General features: G+C 53.2%; 1 protein-coding gene across 1 annotated transcript; it reads right to left on the bottom strand.

Annotated features, from left to right (window-relative positions):
- Nucleotides 1-2,559: 2,559 nt before the first annotated feature.
- Nucleotides 2,560-20,263, bottom strand: PPP1R13L (protein phosphatase 1 regulatory subunit 13 like). The gene is made up of 13 exons (XM_059153402.1): nucleotides 20,142-20,263; nucleotides 13,511-13,666; nucleotides 13,261-13,403; nucleotides 12,375-12,885; nucleotides 12,187-12,285; nucleotides 12,019-12,110; nucleotides 11,235-11,715; nucleotides 9,807-10,261; nucleotides 6,963-7,094; nucleotides 6,730-6,863; nucleotides 6,443-6,609; nucleotides 4,705-4,904; nucleotides 2,560-3,813 (listed from the first exon to the last, which is right to left on the bottom strand). The coding sequence occupies exons 2-13, from the start codon at nucleotides 13,563-13,565 to the stop codon at nucleotides 3,775-3,777; spliced, it is 2,508 nt and encodes an 835-aa protein (XP_059009385.1). The 5' UTR covers nucleotides 13,566-13,666; nucleotides 20,142-20,263; the 3' UTR covers nucleotides 2,560-3,774.
- Nucleotides 20,264-20,267: the final 4 nt, after the last annotated feature.

The raw sequence follows: 20,267 nt of genomic DNA, 5'->3' as shown, positions 1-20,267 counted from the left end.
GAATGGCTCTACTGCCATTCCATTCCAGGGAATGGCTCTAATGCCATGGTCATTTTATAACTGTTTAATTTTAGGGACAATTTCAAATGGGCACAAAAGTTGAGAGAACCGTATGAAGACCCACATCCCCCAAACTTCATTAAATGTCAAACGAGGACTGATCCTGCTTCAGTCACACCCAAACCAGTCAACTATTTTGAAGCAAATCCCAGGCACCCTCTCATTTTATGATAGGTATTTCAGAATGAATCTCTAAAAGTAAAGACTCCATAAAAGCATAACCACTCTATCCTTAGCACACTTCCAACAAAAGTAGTAATCACTGATTAATTTCAAAGGTCCAGACAGGGTTTGAATCCGAGGGCAGGGATTCCCAACTCCTTGTCTACGTCTTCTCTTTTGCTGCCTTATGTGGGCAAAAACAGGATTAAGTTCAAGGATCCTGAGATGGGGAGATCATCCTGGATTATCTTGGTGGGACCCAGAGAAAGGAAAGGAGAAGAAATCAGCACAGAAATTTACAAGAAAATTTCCTGGAAGCTAAGGCTATGAATTGCCAGATAGAAAGGACAGACTTAAGGTCAGAATGATTAATGAATAAAGACTACAGTAAGGCATATGAATGAATTTTCAGAACCAGAGAAAGAGGGAAGATTCTAAAAGCTTCCAGGAAAAAAAGCAAAAAAGCAAAAAAAAAAAAAAAAAAAAAAAAAAAAAAAAAAAAAAGTTAAGAGGCAGCTGGGTGGCTTGCTTAAGTGTCTGACTCTTGGTATTAGCCCAGGTTGTAAGAGCGAGACCTGCACCAGGTTCCATGCTGGGTATGAAATCTGCTTGAGATTCTCCCTCCCCCTCTGACCCTCCTCCCCAACCCACTATCAGGGGAGGTCTCTCTTAAAAAAAAAAAAAAAAAAGAAAAGAAAAGAAAAGAAAAGAAAAAATTCAAATACGAGTTCAAAGGAAAGGAAAGGGAGGATGGATACAAATCTAAGGGGGGAAAAACAGCTTTCCCTTGTTCTCCAAATTTGTATTCCAAGTCACAGTACAAACAGATTTGAATGAAAGAGGAGACACCTATCTCCAAGCTAGAATTTTATACCCAGCCCAAGCTATAAAAAAGTGGGAGGGTAGAATGAAGCTGTATTTAGTTTTTAAGAACCCAAAAATATCAACCTCTTCTTCACCTTTTTGAGAGAACAACTAGAAGATGTGCTCCACCAAATGAAGAGTCAATCAAATGAGACAAAGATAGGGGACCCAGGAAACAGGGCCCAACTCAGGGATGTCCCAGCAGAGCTTAGCACAGGCCTAGAGAGCAGCAAGTTCAGCTGAAAGCAAGAGAGAGAATTTCAGGAGAGAGGGGGAAAAAAAGTCCTGAGTGAACTGATAGGAGTATGGACAATCCCACAGACCATTTGAAAAACATTAAATATAATTGCATATAAAATTAAGCATGTGACAAAGGTAATCATTAATTCTCAAAAATGTTAAAGTTTATATGAGGAGAAAAATGCTAGTATATTACATGGCTTTGCTGAGAAAACATTTACATATTACATGGTAAAAACTATGATTGATATAAAAATTATGACATGATTTCACTGGAAAAGAGAAAGTGGCATTAGCATGAATGCAAGCCTTCCCCGTAACAGGAAGTCTGGTAGAGAATGTCTAAAATTGGCTATCGAGAAATAGCAGTATCTGCATATTTAGAAACATAGGAGAAAATACTAGAAGAAACAGATAACGCCGTTGAAAGGGGTCTCTAGAGAGCAGAAGGAAGTGGAGAGAGATGGCGCAGAGGACTGCTTTTTTCTCATAAATGTTTTAGTATAGGGGTTTTTTTTTCTTTTTTTTTCAGTAGTCTCTACACCCAAAGTAGGAATCAAACTCATGACCCCACTTTTGACTGAGCCAGCCTGGTGCCCTGGTACTATTTGGTTTTTAAGGTATATTCACAGGGGCACCTGGGTGGCTCAGTTGGTAAAGCATCTGCCTTTGGCTCTGGTCCTGATTCAGGGTCCTAGGATGGAGTCCTGCGGTGGACTCCCTGCTCAGCGGGAAGTCTGCCTCTCCCTCTCCCACTCCCTCTGCTCCTTCTGTCTCTCTCACTCACTCTCTGACTCAAATGAATGAACTAAATCTTTAAAAATAATAATAAAATAAAATATATTCATGAAAACTAATCAACAGTGATAGAAATCACAACTGTGGTTGACTGGGAAGAGGCTTCCATATACTGGAAATGTTGTGTTTCAGCTCTACCCAGTAGAACTTTCTGAGATGATGAAAATGTTCTCTATCTGCACTGCCCCAAATGGTAGCCACTGGCCACACATGGCAACCGAACACTAGAAAAGTGACTGAGAGGGGCACCTGGGTGGCTCAGTGGGTTGGGCCTCTGCCTTTGGCCCGGGTCATGATCCCGGAGTCCTGGGATCCAGCCCTGAGTTGGGGAGCCTGATTTCCTTCCTCTCTCTCTGCTTGCCTCTCTGCCTACTTATGATCTCTGTCTGTCAAATAAACAAAATCTTTAAAAAAAAAAAAAAAAAGAAAAGTGACTAAGAAATGATCCTGAATTTTTATTTAATTTTAATTAATTGAAATTAAACAGCCACGTGAGGTTGGTGGCTATATGTACTGGACATCTCAGACAACAACAATGCTGTTGCCTTAGGATTTGTCAAGAAATACACAGAGGAGACATATGCCTGTGCTTTACCCAAAATCAGTTTACACAGTAAAGAAGTGAGGCAGGAGCAAGGAAAGTCCCTCTTCAGGGTCATACCCTCAACAAGGCCACATGGATTACGGGAAGATAAAGCCCTGTCGAAGATGGTCTCCCAAACCATAATTTCAACACACTCAAGGGAACAATCCACCATGAGCGAGAACCAGCAGACACAGCAGATGATGGAAGTAGATGGCTCCATACTTCAGATGGTAGAATTATCATACATATACTATAAAATAAGCTTAAAATGTTTAAAGACATAAAGAATCCAAAATATGAAAAAAGATTGAGACACTACAAAAAAAAAAAAAAAAAACCACCAAAAATCCTCCCTCTCCCCCGCCAAAAAAACCCACAAAAAAACATATGTGTTTGGACGAGGAAGGACTAGATTTTCAGGACAGAAATCCCTTAGAAAGGGGCTTCCTTAAAACTGGTTTGTCAAACATGGTAAGGCTGATGAGCACTTATTAGGTCAGAAGGAGATCTAAAGAGAGGGAAGTCCATTTCTGTGCAAACTACCTTTATTTATAAGGAAAAATGTCCCTATTTGGTTATAAAACCGGCACTGAGTGAAGGTACTTGAGTGGGGAGAGCTGGGGACCAATGTGTCTCGCCCAGCCCTGGAGAGATGAGGGCAGAGGTGACTCCCGGGGAAATCCGGTGGAAGTGACACACCCAGGCTCTCCTAGGATGATATGTTGGCTTGTTTGGAGGGGGTGGGAGGCGTAGGCAGCAGGAGCGAGAAGCACTTTGGACAGGATCTGATTTGGCAAATGGAGGAGGCTGGGGGAGGAGGGGAAGTCTCTTGCTTCCGATGGTTCCCAGCCCCAAGGTGATCTCCCGAGGCTAAGGCAGCTTCTAAACTTAAGGCTGAGGTTCTCCTTCTCCCCTGGGCTTCCGGGGAAGCAGAGAGCTGGAGGTGAAGACCCCACCCCTGTAGGGCTTGGGGCCCAAGGAGATGCAGCAGTTACTGAGGAGAGGTCTGGGGCAAAGGCAGGGCTGCCGGCTCCTGCCTCCCTTGGCAATGACCTTTTGTGCAGCTAGACCTTATTCCTCTGAGTCTTCACCCTGGGGAAGAGCTGAGGGAAGGCAGAATCTTTAGACACCAGGAATTCTCCCTCCTTCCAACTACCCCAAAATTTAATGGAGTCACTTAATCCATCCCCAAACAGATGGGCTGTCTCCATCTTCCCCTCCCTTCCTAACGGACTCCTTCCCCTTGGGGATTTGCTCCAGAATCCCCAAGGCCCCTGTCACCACCAAACACCAGATGGAGCCTAGAGTTGATGAAATGTAATTTTCTGAGGCTTCCATTCTGCCATGAAACGAACACCTGTCTCTCCCTACCACAGTGGCTCTCTCCTTCAGACCTACCTCCACCCATCCCCAAATTACAAAAATTTTCTCTCCTAGGAATATAATGGGATCTTCTGGTCTCTTCCCTTAACCTAGTACAATCTCCCTCAGTTCTACCATCCTTTTAATAATGGAATCTTCCTCTCCCTCCTCCTTGCGGTGTAACCAAAGCTTCCCCCCCACTACACCAGTAATAAACAATTATTTTAACTTCCCCTCCTGTGCACCTAAAATGGGATTCTTCATGGCTTCCCTTGGCTAAAATACATTCTTCCTTGCCTCCCCAGTAATAAAATTAAGGATGATTAAAAAAAAAATTGCACATGAACCAAATAACTAGTCAGGCAGTGAGTTCCCCACAAAGTATCACAGGGAAGGGGCACTTTCTCTCCCAACTATAAGGGGCGCTGTCCCTCACCTCCCTTGCCTTATTATAATTGGTTTTCCTCATTCCCCACGGACCCGGAATAGATTCTTCTCACCTACCTCGCCCCTTGTATAATGGATTGTCCCTCTTGCTCATTTTTTCCCCCAGAATTACCCTTTTCCCCAAATAGCCCCAGGATTCGGATACAATATCTCTTCTTTGTAGAAGAGATTTTTTTTTTCCTCACCCCAAAGTAGTTACGAGGTACGTAGCCCTCCTGCCCATGCAGCGCAGCCCACCACCAGTCGGTCTCCTCGGGTCCGTCCCTCCGCAGCACGGTGACCGACTCGCCCTCGCGGAAGGACAGCTCGTCTCCGAACTCTGCGCTGTAGTCCCAGAGGGCGTACACCGCTCCGTTGTGCATCAGGCCCATGCTCTGCTCCACATCTGAAACACGAACCCGCAGGGGCTGTGAGCACCTGGTGGGGATGGAGGGCTGGAGGCGTCAGAACACTCAGGGACACAAGACACGCTGAGGACAGGGACGGGCCCTGGGATGTGGCACCCCCCAACACACACATGCACAGCAAAGTCGGGTACCCCGTCTGGAGAGGGGCGCCTAAGCTGGAGTCAGCTGCCTGGAACTGGCAGTCTCTGACATTCGAGGGTATCAGGGTGCATCAAACTGGGGCCTCCAAGCCCCGAGGCAGGGTCAACGGTCCCCATCCCCTCTTGTCCCTGTGTCACTCCCAGAGGTGCGGTTGATGTATACCGCCCCCACCCCAACTGTACAGTTTCCATAATCTCAACGCCCCCTTGGATGGTTCAGCCCTTCCCCGCCTCGCACTAAGTGGTCCCACCTCCCCCTTCCCAGATGGTGAGTCCACACTGCTTTCCCCCTCCCCAAGTGGCAAAATCTCCAGAGTATGCAATAACGTCTCCAGAGGGTACAGCCCACCCTCTTCCCGGCCCTGTTAAGTGGTAAAATTTCCATCAAGAATTTAGCCCCCCCTTCCAAATGGTATAGTCCACGCTGCTCCCTCTTTCTAGTGGTTTAGTCCACTGGGTTCGGGTTCTGTCTCCCTTCCCTGCCAGGTCTTGTGTCCAATCTCTACTTGACCCTCATAGTACTCTCCACGTCCGAGACAGGCAAAACAGTCCAAGCGCCCCATCTCATAGGCTCCACCTCCTTGTACCATCGTGTAAGGGCCAATGCCCCACCCCGAAGCTTAGTCTATTTCATGCCCCCGGGGTGCAGTCCCCGGCTACCCGTGCTCACCCACAAGCCCCAAGGCTCTCATCCAGTTTCTGCCATTAGGTGGCTCACCTCTCAAAAACACTGTCCCACCCCCAGATCCTAGAGCCTGACTTCCTTCAGCTCTGAGATGTTCCTAATCCCGCCCTATGATACAATCTGCCCGCCCACGTCAGGTGTGTAATAGGGATGCTCTACACACTCCCTTGACCCAAGCTACCTACCTCCTCCTATCACCTGCTTGGGTGATCTGCCCTTCCCCACTAAGGGAAGCGTCACCTGTCAACGGTGTGGCCCTGTGTCTCCCACAGGTAGGTAGCACAGCCCACCTGCCCAGCCCTATGCCAGGTAAATGGTATTGTTGGAATGTCCAACCCCCTCATGCCCTCAGGTGAGAAAGCAGGTGAACAGTGCAATCTCCAAGACCCCCCTTCTTTCCATAGGTGTCTAGTTTGCATGGCACAGTGCCCACGTCCCCCAGCCCGTGAGGCTGGCAGTCTGCTCACCCCACACACCCTGTGCGCACCTGCCAGGTGGGAGGACCAATCCAGCTCTCCCGCAGGTGGCCCATCCCACCACCCTTCCTTTGTGATCCTGCTACCTGGCTGGTACAGTCCCCACATCTTCTCTCCCACGACCAGCAATCTTGCCCCTTCCCCCTCCGCAGTGACCAGCTGGGTTGCCTGGGTCCCCACCACCTCCTTCCCTCCTCCAGAGGCAAGCCTCGCACCTGCCAGGTAAGTGGCGCAGTCAGCGTAACCCTCGCGGTAGGGGTCGCACTTTTCGATGGCGGTGGCTCCGTCACTGAGCGTGGTGGCGAAGATGGCTGCGCCGTGCTGCACCAGCGCCGTGCAGATGGCCGTGTCGTTGCACGATGCTGCGCAGTGTAATGGTGTCCTAGGCGTGGAGGCGTGCGTGAGCCGCCGCGCATTTGCCCGCGTGTGCCCGGGCCAGCAGCGTGGTCCCGCCCCGCACCCACGCAGCGCCCTCCCCATAAGAGTCAGGGTCAGGGCTCACCAGCCGTGGCTGTCTGGGGAGTTGACGTTGGCACCGGCCGCGATGAGGAAGTCCACGATGGGGTAGTTGGCGCCGCAGATGGCGTTGTGCAGGGCGGTGATGCCCTCCTCATTGGGCTGGCTCGGGTCATTCATCTGGGCGGGCGGGGGACACAGAGGCGGAGGCTCAGTCCCCAGTACCATCCCCCGAACACTGCTTCCACCCCGCCTCCCTTGCGCTCGGGCAGCACTCACCTCCTTCACCGCCTGCTGCACCACGTCCAGCTCCCCGGTCAGCGCTGCGTCCAGCAGGAGCACAAGCGGGTTGAGGCGCGCGCGGCGAACCTTGCGGGGGGAGCCGGCCTTCCGCAGCACCGAGCGCATCTCCTGGGGAAACGGGTAGGGGCGGTGGCTCCGGTGACTTGGGGGGGGATTATTAATATACCCATTACTTGGGAAAACAGAGGTTCAGGAACCCGGCAGCAGCCGCCCCAGGTCATCCAACTAGACGGAGATGGGGCTGGGACTGGAAGGCGGGGAGGTACAGAGCCCACCGGCCATGGGGAAAGGGATGCCTTAGTTCTATAGCCTTTGATTCCCTACAATAGTCAGGGAATCTGGATCTTGGCCCCTGAGACCCGAAAGGAAGCTGGCAGACCACCAAGTTGATGACTGTAGAAACCAGGTAGGTTTTCAACCTGTCCTCAGTCTTAGTGCTTTTATAAAAGATAAATGCTATGAAACCCACATAACAAACTGTTGTCCAGTGTAATTCCAGATGTTCGGAATGAAAATATTTAGCCTCAGGGCGCCTGGGTGGCTCAGTGGGTTAAGCCTCTGCCTTCGGCTCAGGTCATGATCCCAGGGTGCTGGGATCGAGCCCCACATTGGGCCCTCTGCTCAGCGGGGAGCCTGCTTCCTCCTCTCTCTCTGCCTGCCTCTCTGCCTACTTGTGATCTCTCTCTCTGTCCAATAAATAAATAAAATCTTTTAAAGAAATATTTAGCCTCTTATTCCTTGTGCCTTCTTATTTTTGATGTCCACAGGTCCTCCTACAAGGTTCATTTATTGGGAGCATGTAGCATTTTGTGATTCTGGTCTTTGATGTCGATGATTTCAAGATCCCGGAATTTGGAGATCCCAAGAGCCACGGATTTCAAAATTCTCTGAAGTTCAGCTGTTTCAAATGTTGTAAGTCCAGGAATGCTAACTTACACCATGTCCGACTGCTGAAGACCCAAGTTGTTGCATTCCCAAGATTCTATGGGAACTTTAATATTTTATGGTTAGAATTTCCTTCCAACAGATTGGAAGGAGATACTTAGAATGTTAATCACAGTTCTGAGTGCTGTGATTTTTGGCCTCTTTATTCTTTTTTTCTATTTCCTCCTACTTACTACGGTGTTTGTGTATTTACTTTTCTAGTGGAAAATGTTCCTTTACAATATAATTCTGGGGGTACACAGCTGGCTCGGTTGGTATAGCTGAGATTTTTGATCTTTGGGCTGTGACTTCAAGCCCCATGATGGGTGTAGAGATATCTTTTGAAAAATACTCTTTGGGGATGCCTGGGTGGCTCAGTTGGTCAAGTGTCTGCCTTCGGCTCAGGTCATGATCTCAGCCTGAGCCTTTGGCTCAGGTCCTGGGATCGAGTCCTACATAAGGCTCCCTGCTCAGCAGGGAGTTTGCTTCTCCTTCTCCCTCTGCTCCCCATACTCTATCGCAAATAAATAAAGTTTTTTGAAAAATACTCTTTTAAAAATAATAAAATAAAACAGAATTCTGTATTTCAACATATTAGTGCACTAATCTGTGATTTCCTGACTCAAATGAGAAGAGCCTTTAATTTTCAGTTTGGTGACTTCACGAATCAGTTAATAACCAGGGCCAGTGTTACTGAATTCTAATTTCTAAGATCCTGTTATTTGAAACTTCGGCACTCTAGGATTCTGAAGGTTCACTGTTCTGAGACTGAGAACAGGATTTAATTCTTGAATTCTGTGAATTTTCGAGTTTCTTTATGACTAGGACTTTGTGATCCCATAAGGTGTTTTCATTCTTCCATTCTTGATCTCAAGATCCTGGATCTCAACCTTTTCTGGCTTGGGAATAGGCATTTTGGGGTGTCAACCAAGCCCCTGCTTCTTTTCTCGGAATTGCTCCCCTCACTCTGTCCATCCACACTGAGAGAACAGGACTGTTCCATACACGCCACCCACACCCCGGCCAACATGCAGGGACTGGAGCAAGTTTTGAAGGCCACCATCCCCTGGTCAAATGCTAACAATAAGAATAGTGATTAACAGTTAAGAGCCAGGCACTATTCTAAGCGCTATATTCATATATTTAATGCTCCAAGCAACTCTATGGTTTCTCTTATCCCCATTTTACAGATGAAGACACTGAGGCCCAGAGAGGCTAAGCATCTTGCACAAGGTTGCACAGCTGATAAGCGGCATGGAGCCGGGATTTGAACCGGGCAGCCTAGCTCTGCAGTTGATGCCCTTAATCACCACACCCACAGCCTCGGATACCGGGGACTTAATCTCGCAATTCTGAATGAAAGCGCCTCTGAGAAGCATCAGAGGACACCATGCACCGGAAGCGAGAGGCCGTTCTGAGCCGCCATTTCTAGCCATGGCACAGGCGTGCTGAGGTCTGAGAGGAGAGGTCAATTCCCAGAGAAGGCAGACACGAGAGATCATGCAGCATGGTGACTACCTTGCTTCAGGCAGGCTTTTCAGGTCCTGGAATAAACCCAGTGACACACTCATTTCCAGGTGGTAAGATTCCAAGATTCCTGAAGAGATGCCCCTGGGGTGGCGGTGTTGGGGGGGGAAGCAGGTGATTGGAGAGGAGCAGAGAAAGTCTCTGGGTGGCCGAGACTTGTGAATGCCTCTCCCAAGACATTCTCCCTGTCTTCAGAACACAAGTGACTCCTAGATTAAAGACTAAATTTCCCGGCCTCCCTTGCAGCCGCTGGGTCCCTGGCCCATTGGAAGAGGCAGATGTGAGGCATGCCATTTCCAGGTTCTGTCCTAAAAGGGAAGGGGCACGTCCAGGTGCTAATAGATCCCCGTGTCCTCCTGTATTACTTACCATGCTCTGCAGCTGCTCTGGTGGGCTGACCTGAGGCAGGGCCGGGGGTGGGATGGGCGCTGGTGGGGCAGGAGCAGGGGGCCCTGCCCTCGCTTCGGATCCCTCACTGATGGAGGACAGTTCGGGTTCAGGACCCCCAGGCCCGCCATGCCGATGGAAGAGGCGGCTGATGAGCTGCTGGTACTGCTTCTTGTGGGTGGGGGGCAGGGCTACAGCGGGGCTCTGCTCCATGGAGCCCCTGCGTTTGAGGGGGCGCGGTATCTCTGCCAGCACCCGTGCCACCTCCTCCAGCTCCGGCACTGACTGCGCCTCAGGGGGCAGGGCTGGCTGCAGCCTCGTGGGGCTGAGGGGCCGAGTTACAGCGCCTTCATCTGCATCACCGCCCTCCAGCACTGGTGCCAGCAGCCCCTCCAGCTCGGGCTCGGGCTCCAGCTCCGGGGGAGGTTTGGGGGGGCCTAGAGGGAACAAGAAGCCCATCAGTGAATGGGTGTCTGGGAGAATCCCATGACTCCCCTCTCCAAGTCCACAACTTCCAGGACCCGCAGCCAGCATCCGATTTGCTGTGTGACCTCAGGGCAGTTCCTTGATCTCTCTGGGCTACATACCATGGGCTGTGAATAATATATGATTGTGTGCTTGTCTTACTGAATTCTCACCACGACCTTGTGAGGTAGAACCTGCTATCATTTCCTTATTACAGGGAGGGAAGCTGAGCATCACGGAGCGCAAGTCAATTGCCCAAAGCCACTTAGCTGCAACTGGTCCCTCTGACTTCGGAATCTTGTGCTAATACCATCACCATGGCCTTGACTTGCTGAGATCCTAAGAACTTCCTCACCTACCCTTTGAGGCAGAATACTCATTCTGGGACTAGAATCCTGGTGCCTGATAATGTCCTTCACAATTCGCAGATGACAAAGCAGAAGTTCAGACAGGTTAGCTAGTTTATCCTGACTCATATAGCAAGTCAGCAGGGGAGAGGGGCTCAAAACCCATTTGACTTTAACTCTAGGCCCTGGGCTGGTCTCACAGACACAAACATATTAATGATTATTATAACTAATATAATAGCTATTGAAATCTTCCCACATCAGGCTCTATTTTAATGACTTTGTATAGATTAAATAATCTAATACCATAATAAGATGGGCTCTATCACCTTCTACACTCAAAGAAACTGAGGTCCAGAGAGATTAAGTGACTTAACACAGCACGGAGCCAGGCAGTCTAATTCCCAGGGTCCATGCTTAACCACGGTGCTCCCTCTAGCTCCTGAACGAATTCCCAACCTCCTCCTCTAGCCTCACTCTGTGCGGGGACAGTGTCTGGAAATGGGTGTCTGGTTGTGATGGCTCCCTAAGCTGTTCTGGTCCCCAGCCATTTGTCCTCCCTTTAACCAGCCTTCTGGGTCCCCCACTGCTGACTCACCTTCGCTCACAGAGGGCCAAGTCTGTTGGGGAGGTTGCGGGGCTGGGACAGGGGGTTGAGGCTGGGGTTGGGGTTGGGGCTGGGGAGGGGGTGGAGGCTGGGGCTGAGGCGGTGGCTGGGGCTGAGGAGGTGCCTGGGGCTGAGGGGGTGCCTGGGGCTGTGGAGGCAGCTTAGGTGGGGGTGCTCGGGAGAAGATGGGGGAACCAGGGAGCATGGCCCTGCTGGCCCCATGCTCCCAGAAGGCATTCTGCAGCCTGAATATCATGCTGAGAGGGATGGGGCGCTGGCGTGGGGCTCCGCGGGGCTGGGGGCTGGAAGGGGGCATGGGGATGCGGCTGACAGGCTGCCAGCTGCGGGGCAAAGTGCCTGACGGCGCCGGGGAGCCCAGCGATCTGCGGTAGCTGCCCACATCAGAACGCCGGTCGTTGGCCAGAGGGGAGACCTTGTAATTGCGGGGCAGAGTGGCGCTGGTGAGGTTGTCCTGGGGAGAAGGAGAGAAGGAGGAAAGAAGGGGCTAGGTGGGAAGAAGTTAGGGGGAGGGAATGATAAAGGAGGAGGGGGAAGGAGGTAAGGACAAAAGGTCAAGAAGGGAGAGAAGGTGAGGGACGCCAGAGGGAGTGAGGGAAAGGGGATTTAGGGATGGGGGGATGGAAATCCAGGATAAAGAAGGAAGAGCCTGGGGTGGAGGGCAGGGAGACTGGGGGTGCAGCCGGGAATGGGAGGTAGTCCTGACTGCACTTCCGGCCCCTGCCCCCCAGCCCCGCCCTCCGCAGGCCCCCCTCACCTTGCTGGTGGCCCCCAGCCCATCCAGGCTGCTCTCTCTCCAGGGTAACAGCTGCAGGCCAGGCGAAGCAGGCCGTGAGAAGATGTCCAAGCCTGCAAGGCGCGAATCATTAGGGTCTGGGGGCTGCCTCTCCGGGCTCCCCGCCTCCTCTGGTCTCCCACCACTCACGTTCATAGCTGGCGGTCTGCGAAGACTTCTTCTCATACGCCACGTCTAGGTCAGACTCATTCCAGGCTTTGGGGGGCCGCCGGCGCAGCGTTAAGTCGTCTAGGGAGAGGTGGCGGATCGGGATATACCAGGAGGCCGGTCCCATGCCAGCATCCCTCTCACCCCACAAACGAGGCCCGCTCGTTCACCTTGAGCGCGCAGAGGTGGAGCGAAAGCGCTACCGCCCGCGCCCAGTAGGGGGCTCCCAAAGGCCACGGACGCATCGTAGGCTGAGGTCTGGGGGCGTGGCGAGGGCCCGCGCTCCGGGAAAAAGGCCTGGGGTCCCTCCGCCAGGGGGCTGCCCCGCGGGGAACCTGCGCGGCCCAGGAAGTCAAAGGGCGTAGGGGGGCCCTGCTGCCGGAGCGGGCCGGATCCCGGCCGCGGGGAGGGCGCACGGCCGAGGGAGCTGCCTGTGCCATCGAAGGCGCGGGGCCGGGGCGAGGGCGCTCGGTCCAGGGTGCCGTAGGCATCTGGCTGCAGGTAGAGCGGGGTGCGCGGTGATGAGGGCCGGCCTTTAGGGGACAGCGGGCTGTAGGGGTGCAGAGCCGGGGCACTCTCGGAGCGTCCGAATGGGGTGTCTGCACCGTCGGTGGCCGCCTTCCGGGGAGACCCGCGGCTGCTGAAGGACTCGGGGACCGGGCTGGAGCTGTACCGGGATGGCTGTGCGGAAGCCAGGACATTGAGGGGCCAAAGGAGATATTAATGTAGGGGTTAGTAGGAGACCAAAAGAAGTCATCGGAAATTAACCTAGGGGAGTTGGAGCAGGGCTGGAGAGTGAGGCACAGGGAGTCCTGGTGAGAGGTACTGGCGAGACAGCCCTGAAATAAGGACTGAGGCTAGCCCACATGGTGCCCTTCTGCCTCTAAGAAAAAGACGCTTTTCCCCGAGGGTCCTGTTAGAAGTCCATTCATACTGGTCCCCTTTTACAAGTGCCCTCAAATAGCCCACAGCCTGTACAACCCGATGGGACAGAACCTTAGGCAGAAAAAGGCTGGCTTTGGGGGCCAAGGTGGGGACCGAGGCGAGTAGGCTCACCCTAGGCGGGGCTCCAGCCTGCGAGCCGGGAGGCGTGGGTGAGTCTGACCACAGAGACTCCAGCTGTTTGGTGAGCTCGTCCACCTTGGCCGCCGCCGTGTCCAGCTCCATCTGCTTCAGGTCCATGTGCTTCATGGCCAGAGCTGGGCAGGTGGGAGTAGCGGTCAGGACCCGGACCTCTCCGGGCAGCGCCCCGCCTCTACCCTTGAGGGCCCCTTCGGGGCAAGCCCCGCCCCCTACCCCAGCTCACACTGGAAGTTCAGGTCCAGAAGGTCCCTCGTGCTCTGGAATGCCTCGCTGTCCATGGTGCCGGCCAAACCGGGGCGCCTGCCGAGGTGTGTGTGTTGGGGGGAGGGGCGGGGGAAGGGAAGCCTTCTCAGATCCCGCCCGCAGGGAACCAGGGGTCCTAGAAAAGCCAGACAGAGCCTTTACGCTCCTAGGTCCTTCCACTGGAACCGCTATGCCCAGCCACTTCCCTGGCTGGGAAATGCCAACTCCTTCAAATTCCCGGATGGCTCTTGACAATTCCCTCTCTTTTACGTAGCTCCTTGTTCAACTTTCTAGGTCACTCCTAATAAGACTTGAATGACTCCTTCAACAATTAGCCACTCATTATCTACTGTGCGCCAGGCATGTGAGGGAACAAAGAATGCAAAAGTAACCATCAATTACCGAGTGCCTGCTAGGACTGGAAGACACAACACTAGATGCCAGGGATATATATTTTTTTTATGCTAGGGATCTTTTTATTTTTATTTTTTTAAAGATTTTTATTTACTCGAGAGAGAAAGCTCAAGCGCAAGCAGGGGGAGGGGCAGAGGGAAAAGGAGGCTGCCGAGGGGCGCCTGGGTGGCTCAGTGGGTTAAAGCCTCTGCCTTCGGCTGGGGTCATGATCCCAGGGTCCTGGGATCGAGCCCGGCATTGGGCTCTCTGCTCAGCAGGGAGCCTGCTTCCTACTCTCTCTGTCTGCCTCTCTCTGCCTACTTGTGATCTCTGTCTGTCGAATAAATGAATAAATAAAATCTTAAAAAAAAGAAAAAGAAAGAGAAAGAGAGCTGGAGTTTACTCCATGTAGGGGTAACTTCGTTTAAAAAAGAAAAGAAGAGCAGGGAGCCCGATGCAGGCTCTATCCCAGGACCCCTAGGATCATGACCTGAGTCAAAGGCAGCCGCTTTACTGACTGAGCCACCCAGGCGCCCCACTAGGGATTTAAAAAAAAAATAATAATTGTGCTGTCTACCATGTATCTGTGAGAGTTGCTTGAGGGCATATAACAATAACAACTATTAACTGAAGGGCCACTACCTCCTAGAACTGTGCCAAGGGCTTGCACCCAATACCACATGCACCCAATACCACATACCCAATCACAGTAGCAGGCAAAAAAAGTGGGGCTCAGGGACGCCTGGGTGGCTCAGTTGGTTGGACGACTGCCTTCGGCTCTGGTCATGATCCTGGAGTCCCGGGATCGAGTCCCGCATCGGACTCCCAGCTCCATGGGGAGTCTGCTTCTATCTCTGACCTTCTCCTCGTTCATGCTCTCTCTCACTGTCTCTCTCTCAAGTAAATAAATAAAATCTTAAAAAAAAAAAAAAAAAAAAAAAAAAAAAAAAAAAGTGGGGCTCAGAACCCTCTGCTCAAGATCACCTTGCAAGGAGTTGGTGGTATTAGGTTTCACACCTGGATCTAACTTGTTAGTCTGGGGCATTGTGACCAGACTTGGCAGAGTCCCAGAGGACAGGGACCACTCAGCTTCCCCTCCCCAGAGTTGACCTTGCTCATGGAGACCCAGCATTCACAGGAAGAACAGGGAAGTGGCTGGGGGTGGCTGGGCTTCTGTGGTCACCAGCTCAGTGGGAAAGAGCTAGGCCACAAGGAACCAGTCAGGCCAGCACCATCTCCATCCCCATGGTAGCCACCACGCCCGCCAGCCCTGCCACCTCCCCAGGCTGCACCAACCCCTTAGGTTTGGAGGTACAGGCATGGGCGGTGGGGCAGGCTGGGGCATGCTGATTCTGGCCTCTGTCTGGGAAGCCTTGGCACAGAACCTGTTGGGGCTGGTGGTTCATTTGGGTGTGTTGGGAGCGTGTGACCTTGGGCAACAAGTCCCATCCACTCCTGAGGCCTCAGTTTCCCCAACAGTGAAAGGAGGAGGCAAAGGAGCTACTCTAAGAGGCCTCTTCAATGTCTCAGAGCCCTAGAAACTGTAAGGACCTTGAGGTTGTAATTAAAGCTCTACAGAGCCTAAAACTCTCAGCTTGGGAGTCTCTTGTCCAAACGTTCTTAATCCGAGAGTCCATCTTTGGAACATTCTAGAATTCTCTAGTTTTGCTAGCTCAGGTTTCTCCATCTTCCTGCACCATGTTCTATCTATCCCAGGCTGCCCTAAAAGTCTAGCTGAATGCACGGTTAGGGGAGTGAGTAAGATCACAAGTAAAGAGCCAGACTTCTGGGGTTCAACTCCTGGGGAACCAATGACCCTGACAAAAATGCCTCCTGATCTGTACAACAAAGATATATAGCAATTACTGTCGTAGAGGACTATAGTGAGGATCCAACTGGCCAGAAGGTGCAAGAGGAATGAGGCTCTGAGAACTCAGACCTCAGAAAGTAGAAACTACAGGAATCAGAACTCAGGGCTTTTAGAACCTCAGATACACAGGAAACACTCTGTGTCTGCTAAAATATAAAAACAAACAGTTCTATGCAGCCTCCAGTGCCAGCATTCTGGCAGCGAGATGTTCTTTCGGAGGATTTCAGGATTCCGGAATTTCTAAGACTCTCAGATCCCATGCTGACATCCTCTGGCTCTAAGGAAATGCCAAGGCTGGGCGTGGGGCCCTCCCAGCACTGGTGTGGGCAAACGGGCCGCCGGGGGCCACCAGGGGGCGCTCCGGGTCACGCGGACAGCGCCTGAGCTCAGACCCTGGGAATGCGCGGCGGGCCTGGGCAGGTGCCTCACCTCCTGCGGCAGGGGAGCGGGGGCCGGGCGGGGCGCGAGGGCGGTGCGCGCCGCGCCTCTGTTCCCAGGCCCCTGCCCTGCACTTCCAGCTCCCCGCTCCCCCTCCTGCGGGCTCTAGTCCACCCCTGGGTACCCTCTAATCCCAGGTCTCACTTGTCCCCTTCCCCTCCACCCCCTCTCTGTTCCCAGGGTCTCATGCACGCGGCCAGGACAAGCAAGTTCTTCGGGGTTAAGGATCCCGGGGGAGCTTCCTGGAGGAATCATCATCCTCAGTGGGAACCGCGACAGAGTGCCAGGCTAGTCTGGGAATACTCTGGTTGGAAACCTACATTTCTGTCCAGACAGACAGACGCTGGAAGAGACCCCACCCTCTCCGGGACTTGGTGTTCCCCTTCTGTGGAACAGGCTAGGGCCTTCCCTTCTTGAAGTCTCTACCCTGGACTAGTTATATAGTTTCTCTGTGCCTCAGTTTCCTCGTGTGTATAATGGGGGAATTTATACCCTCTCCTCAAAAGGGTGTAAGGTTTGAGTGACCTAATTTTTGGACAGCGTTTAGAACAACGCAGGGCACCAAATAAAGTTCACACATAGAGGATTCTTAATCATGGAACTTCCTAGGGCTGTTCATTAAGATAACACAGGATCTAACACACAGTGAGGGGTCAAGACCCAGAGGAATTTCGTTTTTTACACAAAAGAGGCCTTTTGACTCTTCCTGAGAGTCTAAAAGCCCTGGGTTTTGACCCCTGTAGTCTCAACTTCCTAAACCCTAAATTCTCCTTGTACATTAGTGAGTTCTGACTTGTGGTCACCCCCAAAAATGCAGGTGGAGGGGCATGGGATGCCCTGGAAGATTCCAGAGAGAAGGTGGCAAAAGCCCAGGGTGTGGGCTGTGCCTGCTGTCCAGCTTTAGTTTCCCCAGTGGAGTAGAGAGAAGTCATTGCCTGGGGTGGAGTCAGCAAACCACCTGCGGGCAGTGCCTGAGACCTCTGTAGACTGTGGGAACCACGCCATCCTACCTACCAGGGCTGAGCCTGGCGCGCTGTGAGCTCTGTCTTGGCAGCCACAGTTGGTTATTATTTTTAATTTCATCTCAGGCTATAACCGAATGCCCTTCAAGCCCAGACATTCGGAAGTTCTTCCCTCTCTCATCAGAACCCCCTGCCTCCCCCACCCCCTTGTTCAATCCCCTCACGTGACACGTAGGGGTGGAGAGGAGAGACAGACAGAGGGAGGTGCCCATGCCTGCCCTCCCCCAGCTTCAAGGACAGACACACACCTCCAGAATTAGCCTCTATCCCTCACTTATCTCCCACACTACCTCAGGTCAGACAGATGGGGGTGGAGGTGACATTTCTCACCTCAGGGTCAGGGCAAGGAGCCCTAGGAGGAGGAAGGTTAGTCAGAAAATCTGGTGGGAATGGATGGAATCCCGTCCCCAAGGCAGCTGCAGAAGAAGTTATAAACTAAGCAGCTCTGCTATCTGAGACAGCAGCTCAGAAGGCACCACATAGTCCAATCAACTCTACCTGTGTGACCTCTTAGCCTCAGTTTACCACTGTCCTCTCAGTCTCATGCCTGTGTAGTGCCCAGCCATGCAAACTCCCGGAATTCAATCCCACCTTCTGGAATTCTACCCTGGGTTCTAGAACCCCCTCGGCAAACCCCAAGTATTTCCCACCTCCAAGGGGTAAGGGGAGGCTCCCGCCCCCACGAGGGGGCGCCCTGGGGTGGCGATCCCTCCTCTGGTTAGGCAGGTCTGACGCGCCGGTTAATGATATGTTGGGGATCTCGCAGCCGCACGCAGGTTGGAGAACTGCCCCGGTCCCCACCACTGGCCCCCACACCAGAGCCGGAAAGTGTAGGGAGCGCCGGAACCCAGCCTCCAGAGGGACCTCGGGGGCTTGTCCTGCTACATTTCAGGGCCCCGAGTTCCACTATCCCCATCCCACTCCGAATTCTGTCTCGAGACCTAGAGGTTCGGTGGAGAAAGCAGCTGGAGGGCGTCAGGGATGACCGCCCTTTCCAGAACCCCGTCAGTCCGACTCTTGTCATTTCTGCCCAGGACTCAGGGATCCAATACCCCAATTCTACTCAAAGCCTCAGACTTCTGAGAGTGCCCAATTCGTGGGACTCAGGGGTCCCAGCCAGCGTCTCCCCAGGACCATGGCGTTCGAGCCCTCCACCCCAAGAACTCAGGCATCAGAGTCCCCTTTCCTTTTGCCTAGTAAATAGGAGTTCTTTCCTTCGAAGGACCCTGGCATCTGCGCACCCCCAAATCCGCCCTGGGACTCGGCGTCCGAGTCCCCTCCCAGTCCTCCCAGATATACGGTGTCGGCCTCCTCCAGAGCCGCTGGACCCCAGTGGAGTGGAACTCACGGATCCGGGGCAAATCCTGGCACCGGGGGACTTCCTCCGGCTCCGGCTCCGGCTGCGGGGAGCGGAGAACGGGGCGGGGCAGGCGCCGGGAACAGGTTAGACGACGTGACTCCGGCTGTTGGGAGGCGGGTCCCAGAGGAGAGGGGGAGTAGGGGTCGCCTCGAGCACCTTGGGACTTGTAGTCCTGGAGGGGGGCAGTACGCAGCCTGAGACGTTCCCTTTGGGAATCAGTGAAAATCCATTTCACAGACAGAAAGGGCGAGGTCCGGAAGCCGAGGGCGACCTGACCACGCAGAATAGAATCGACTTTAACCACGCCGTGTCTGAGGGAGGCAGCCTCCTGAATCCCTGCCCCACCCCTCTAGGTTTGGGCTCCCCCTCGTACAAAGATTTGGACGCCACCAAAGGGGTAGAAGGTTAGAGGATGGGGGAGACTCATATGCCCCGTCCCTAAGGCGAGAAAAGAGCCTCGAAAAATCAGTAGCCCCTCGAGTCTCTGAGCCTCAATCTCCCCGTCGATAAAAAGGATGGGTTGGATCTTTACAGATTTTCCCAGCAACGGAGTCCAAAGTCGTAGGCTGGGACTACAATCCCCAGCAGCTTCCGCGATGGACGTCGGGCGACTCCCCTCCTCGCGTCCTCTGGGAATTGTAGTTTGGAGCCCTCAGGGGCGGCGCCCGGGTGTCGCCCACACTGATGAACCGCCTGGTGATCCCCGGCTGAGGGTACGCGTCCCCTTCCCCTGACCCTCCTTCCGTCCTGGGAAGCCGCTCACACCCCGAGAAAGGGAGACGCCCCAATTTTCGAATAGGATCCGAAATCACAGCAGAGGGGGCGGGAAGTGGCGCTGACACACCGGCCAGGAATGCAGCCGGGTCACCCTGTCTAGCCTCCGTCCCGCGGCTCCGCCCACCGTCCCAAGCGGTGCGGTCTCTGTGGAAAGGGGCGTGGACGCGACCCCCAAATCTGTGTCCACGTGCCGCTGTTTACACGCGCCTCCCCGCCCCCACCCCCGGCGAAGAAACGGCGCTAATCAAGCCTTCTATTCCCTCTCCCATCTTCCCAAAGTCTTCGGGAATGTCCCACACACACTAGACCAAGTCCTCGGTAACATCTATATGTCTCATTTGGTCCACGAAGCCCGCCCCCTAGCCCGCACCGCCCCACGCGTGTTTAGCTTAGGAGTCTAGAGGCCCCGCCCCGAGGCGCACAGGCTCCTCCCTCTACGTTTCCCGCTCCCTAGGAGTTCAGAAGCCCCGCCCCTAAGCTAGTACTTCACGCCCTCCGGAGGAATTATGCCGTTTCTCCATTTTCCCACTTGTCCCACCCAAGTTCCGAATTTCGCAGGCATCTGAACCTCCCAGGAAGGGGCTGTAAAACTAAAAGCACGGCCCTGCCAACCTAGACTCTTACCTGTCTCTTTCAGAATCTCACACCAATCGAGCTTCCTATCCCTTTAAGAATTAGGAGCTACCAACGGGCCGGCCCCTTTAAGACGACGTTGGAGCAAATAATATGAGAGATTGGGGGGAATACCCACCGGGACCCGGCGAGGCGCAAACACCCGCCAAGCAGCTAATCAGCTCCTTGGGGGAGAAAGTTTTCGGGGAAAGACGTCTTCCTCTGTTGTCTGCTGTGCACAAGCGGAAACTCCTCCCATTCTGCT

This window comes from Mustela lutreola, chromosome 16, assembly GCF_030435805.1.
Source record: "Mustela lutreola isolate mMusLut2 chromosome 16, mMusLut2.pri, whole genome shotgun sequence".
Taxonomy (NCBI): domain Eukaryota; kingdom Metazoa; phylum Chordata; class Mammalia; order Carnivora; family Mustelidae; genus Mustela; species Mustela lutreola.
This window is presented reverse-complemented; position numbering and strand designations above follow the sequence as displayed.

Coding starts and splice junctions, on each gene's coding strand:
- PPP1R13L (XM_059153402.1), bottom strand. CDS start 13,565: ATGGACAGCGAGGCATTCCAGAGCACGAGGGACCTTCTGGACCTGAAC. Junction 13,404..13,510: donor TCTGGACCTGAACTTCCAGT/GTGAGCTGGGGT, acceptor CCACCTGCCCAG/CTCTGGCCATGAAGCACATG. Junction 3,814..4,704: donor TACCTCGTAACTACTTTGGG/GTGAGGAAAAAA, acceptor GCCTTCCCTCAG/CTCTTCCCCAGGGTGAAGAC.